The 5145-nt window shown below is 41.6% G+C and overlaps 1 protein-coding gene across 1 annotated transcript; it reads right to left on the bottom strand. All coding sequences in view use genetic code 11, as the record gives it.

The window, feature by feature from the left end:
* Nucleotides 1–1809: 1809 nt before the first annotated feature.
* On the bottom strand, nt 1810–4012 carry EGR_05506 (hypothetical protein; the record flags this gene model as incomplete). Its single annotated transcript, XM_024494755.1, is given in 5 exon segments — nt 1810–2034; nt 3092–3232; nt 3273–3368; nt 3388–3440; nt 3976–4012. The coding sequence occupies 5 exon segments, from the start codon at nt 4010–4012 to the stop codon at nt 1810–1812; spliced, it is 552 nt and encodes a 183-aa protein (XP_024350803.1).
* Between the last annotated feature and the right edge of the window lie 1133 nt (nt 4013–5145).

Here is a 5145-nt window from a genome sequence, read left to right as displayed (position 1 = left end):
TAGCAGTGGAGAGGGCGAAGAAAGAAAAGCTGCGCAAATCTGAGGAGGAGGCCATGCGGAAGGAGCTGGCCAGAACCTCCTATGCCCAGTGGGAGTCCCGAAAGGTGAGATACCACTTCTCCAGTGGCTATTGCATTTCAGAGAAGCTTAAGTAAATCAAAAGTAGTGGTTACGGAGCCTATCGGTACCTGCGCTCCAAATCCGAAAGTGCCCCTAGATTCCAATACTGAGGCACTCGCTTCCCGGAGCTGGAATCAGCCACGGCTGGTTTATTCTAGTGGCTTTGAAAGAAGTCAGAAAAAAACCTCAGATACTAAAGCTAGGTCAATTTTTCACAAGTCCAAGCTGATAAAAGCAGTTATATTGGGAAGAAATGATGGCCGTATAAATGTGCTGGTTTGCCAATGAAAAGCTGTCGGCTAATGCAGGCTCATTTTGGGGAGATTCCATTAAACGGAAACAAGGTGTCTCCCATGCTTCAGAATCCTTATCACGGATACACTATTAATCTTAAATCCGCTTTTTAAAAAAACGAAAAGATCTCAACAACCAATGACAAAAAAAATTTGGCCAACTCTTTGTTTTAGGCGTCTGAATCACAAAGTGCAAAGACCACATCTTCATTGCATCTTACCACCCACAAACCGCCATGGCGACCAACATCTGGGCGCGTCATACTACCCTAAAACTGGGAGTCCCACACATTTGCCACCTCCTTTTTCACCTTTTGAAAGATCGTCCTAATGAGGCGAGTCTCATCTGCACTTATTCCCATTCCAACTCACCCCCCAGATGAACGGTGTCTTATTTACCTGTTTGCTAGCGGAGTTTCAATTAATGCACATACATTCTAACGAGTTAAGCTAGCATCACTTACTTGATGAAATAACTTTTATTTACTGTAATGTGAAAAAATTTGTGTTTGTCTATGTAGTTGGAGGGTTAACGTAGCTTCCATTAAAGGATGGTTAAAAGAAATCGAATCTCCAATCTCTGGAGCCTTTTCTGAGCATGGTTTCAATCCAGAGCAATGTAAACATACAAGGTTAACTAAACTGAGGAATACTGAAATACGAGTAGGTTAAAATCACGATTCAATGAGCACATTGAGTTGCAGCGCTTTGAATGTTTCAATGCAGATCCACAATGCATCAAGGCAAATTAGGCGTGCCTTCGCTACTAACTTTAATTAAGTAGAAGAGATACGTATAGACAACTATAATTATAGCCATTAGAGTGCAATTCTTCTGCTAAAAGGAGGCTAACCTGACTGCCGCATTAAAATCCGCCCTACTTGAGCATTTTTATGGGTCACATTAGGAGCCAAGAGCAATTCAATGTACACTTTTACCTTGTAAATGTGGATGGCTTCCGGAAAGGCGACGGGTGTGTAAACCTTGATTAAGTTTTACTAAGCATGTGAACAAAGTGCAATTTAATTGAGACTGCATCGAACAAATCAGGATCCTGCAATTCAAATACCGCGTGACATAGTAAAAGGGACCAGACAAACCCATTTAGCAGAAATGAAGAGCGAGAGCTCAGAGTAGAACCAATAGAAGCGAAGACAGGTGAGAGGTGGGTGGATATCTATTTGGGGGGCAATATTTGATTTTATACATGCACAGATTCCACGTTTTTTGAAAAACAGCCTAGTGAAAATCATTCCAATTTCACGAATACAACCACATAACCGCCTCACCAAATCTACGATCTATGCAAAAACTAGGAATGGAATAGCATGAGAAGCAGGTATCAAATACCATAAATACTAGAAGCTTCAAGAAGGCGGCGGGCGAATAGGTTCATCTAATCAGAGGGCTGTTCAGCACGGAGTTTTTGCAGCTGTGCGGAGACAAGTCGCACAGTGGCGGGAATGGCGTTAGTGATTTGCTCCTCGACACACTTGTTCACGCACACTAGCGTCTCCTTCTGCACCAGAATCCGCTGCGCCTCGGTCAACGTATCATCGGCTCCCTTGAACTTGTCATGGGCGCGGTGTGAGCACTCACGCACGCACGTCTGGAAACGACTCTACAATATGGCAATTAAATGCTGTTCCAATAAGACGATATTTGTCCTAACTTTCCATCTAGGTAAACAGTTTCTTAAGTCCTCGTGATTTCGTTTACCACTCTAGCGCTACGGCATTCTACCCGTGCCTATAACCTCCCACACTGGTAGCTTGTTACGTCTCCAGAAATGACTTTGAGGACAATGCCATCTCGAGGTGGCAGTTTGAGCCCATAAACCCACTTTGCGTATCCATGGGCATGCAATATGACCGATGCGTTTGAAAACAGCTCTAAAATTGGAGGCCGTTTTGGTGCGAGACCAACAATACTAACGGCATAAGTGAACTCAGACCCCATTCTGAGCTCGATCCATCGTTTTAGGTATTACTGTGCACAAATGACAGATAAGCATGGTTAGTAGTCTGTTTTGAGAGTAGTGCCTAGATATTCTCAGTTTCATGCAAATTAATCAAAGATTCGTCTTCAATGCAAGTGTAGAAGAAGCAAGCTACCGGGTACCGAGCTTAAGAGCAGTTAATAGTGTTAACGGCTTGAGGATAATCGCGCCAATCTCGGTTTCCAATTCTGAATAAACACATGTGTAGGGAGTAATGGGGATAATTAATTAGGGCAGCGTTACTATGCACTAAGCATATTTAGCTATTTTCGTTGTCACAACGCCATTAATCTATTGCCACTGTCATGTAAGCGCAGCAAGCGGATGTAAAATGGAAGCAAGCCACCAAATGACAAGGACATGACCGGCCAAAACGCTAGGAATCATGAACATTGGAGGCTTTGTTAAAACAGATTACTTGTGTGCATGTAATCGCAATACAATGAGATATGTTTTTACAATAAGACTTATCCTGCGGCGGACATACTCCATCAGTATTATTTAATAAAGGCTATCAATTTATTTATCAAGTTTGTAAAGTAGTCAACTAGTCCTATAAACGAATTTTATTTTACATCAGAAGCGGCAAAAAACGATGTTTTCTACAAACTTGAAGATGCTTGTCTATTAATGAGGTTAAAAGATGGTCAGTAATAGCAAAATCACAACTCTTACATACCTGAAGCTGATTCAGCTCGCCTTGGACTAAACTTTGAGCAGCGCTGACCGGTTTCTCACAGTGTTCGATGCACGACTGAACTTGCTCGGTATCGAAGTCCTTGTTATCGCAGCACTTTTTGCCGCAGCCAAAATAAATAGACTATAAGTGAGCAGACATGAAGGGCGTACACAGTAAATACCTGCATTTTGCGCAAAAATTTGGTATCCCATTCCTTGATTGCATTGGAGATGGCTTCGGTATACCTGTTTTGCATCTTTTTGGCCTCATTTTCAAGCTAAACAGGTATGACTTACAGAGTCAAACAAACCATCATCGGATCCATTAGGGAACGTAAGGTACTGAAAGCCTAAAAGTGAAAAGAGATACTGGTTCTGAGATTAGAACGTGCGACTTCATGATAATACAAATGTTAGAAGGCCAAAAAGTCTGCAACTAAATATAGACCAATACACAGACTAGGGATTAAACAATTAGAACGCCGAAGCGGATAAGTGAAAGTTTTGCAAATAATTTGCTCCAAACAATACAATCAGAAAAACCCGTAATTTTGCATGTCAATGAAAAGTGGAACGTAAAATAATCACTTTGGAACACAACAAAATTCACCACATACTCCACGCCTAGAACACTCAGATCTTCCACGCAACTCACTAACACTTGTACATGCAAAGGTAACAGAAATAAACGGGATTAAAGCGCTATCCACAACATTCAGACTACCCTATGCTTCTATGAACAAGGCTGCGTATTCACTATGCGCACGGGGTATCACAAGCGTAAAAGCGTTAGCCACAAAACTACTTTTTGTAAGGACAATTACGCACTTCTACGTACACCTACAAGAAGTCAAAACAAGCAAATAGAAGAAGGCTACGACCCACCTACCACGCGACGACCGGTCAGACTTTTAAAGTGCATGGTCTTAAACTCACTTATTTAAACAAAATCGCAGTTGTTAAAGTCTTAGAAGTGTGCATCCAATTGTTAGTGAGTTACTTGACCACTTTTTACTTATTTTGCATTTTGCGGTTATAAAGTTTTACTTTACTGCTTTTGTGTAGTGGTACTGTGACTCCATATTCTTGGGATACGAACTCGCTTATTATGCATTGTAAACTCTGGTATTGTTTTCAAAGCTTCGGTGAATTACGCAATTATAGATTAAATAGCCTTTAACGCAAAAAAGCAATTAGAACTGCCATCTGCAGAGGAATTGTCGGACTCTGGGAGTTACTCAATACAAAAACAGTCGAGCTGATTAGAAAGTGGAGGATTTTGTCTCTATCACATTGCTTTGATAAGTTTACACTGCGTTAGACTACTTGGCCATCTAAGTCTCGGCACACTACATCCTTGAGCGGCATGGCCTTCTGGCCATATCGGTAGCCTCAAGTGGTCTCTACATCAGTAATTCATATTTTACTGCATTGCTAAAACTTTGTACGAGTTCAGAAGTGGCTATGGGCGCTACATTATAAGCAAATAAATGAACGATTACAGAAGTCTTCCCATTTTGAGAAATGGTTGAAACATCTTTAGTTCAGGAGAGTCCAGTCATCCTGGGAATCCTCTAACACTTTTGGCCACATTAACAACCACCTCCACATCAGTACTGGAATCCATCAGCCGTCATTGCCTTGTTCATGTGATGTGCTTACCGTACCACACCTCATCGCGTCACTGACGCTTCGTTAACTATTGCGGGCATCACTGACACAATTGCATGATTAGATTGGAAGTCGTGTGTGGAAGCAAGTATTGCCTAATACTTCTGCCCTGTCCATGTTGGTGATGTGCACAGTGGGCTATGAGTGGATGTCTATCAGAGGTCCTCATCGGATATCCAGTCGTCAATATGTAGTTCATGCTACTACCTCAACCCTTCAAGCCTACAGAGCGAGAAAAAACGAATGCATGTACAGTAAGTACAATTAATCTATATCTAAACAAAAAATAATTTTAAACAGAGAATGTACAATCCGCGAAAGACTTGAAAGTGTGGAATCTGAACTAGGTACAAAAGAAGGACAGCAAGGTAAGCTGTTCCCAAC

This window comes from Echinococcus granulosus (genome assembly GCF_000524195.1).
Source record: "Echinococcus granulosus chromosome Unknown EG_S00041, whole genome shotgun sequence".
Classification (NCBI taxonomy): domain Eukaryota; kingdom Metazoa; phylum Platyhelminthes; class Cestoda; order Cyclophyllidea; family Taeniidae; genus Echinococcus; species Echinococcus granulosus.
The sequence above is the reverse complement of the archived record's forward strand: the minus strand, read 5'-3'. Positions and strand labels throughout refer to the sequence as shown.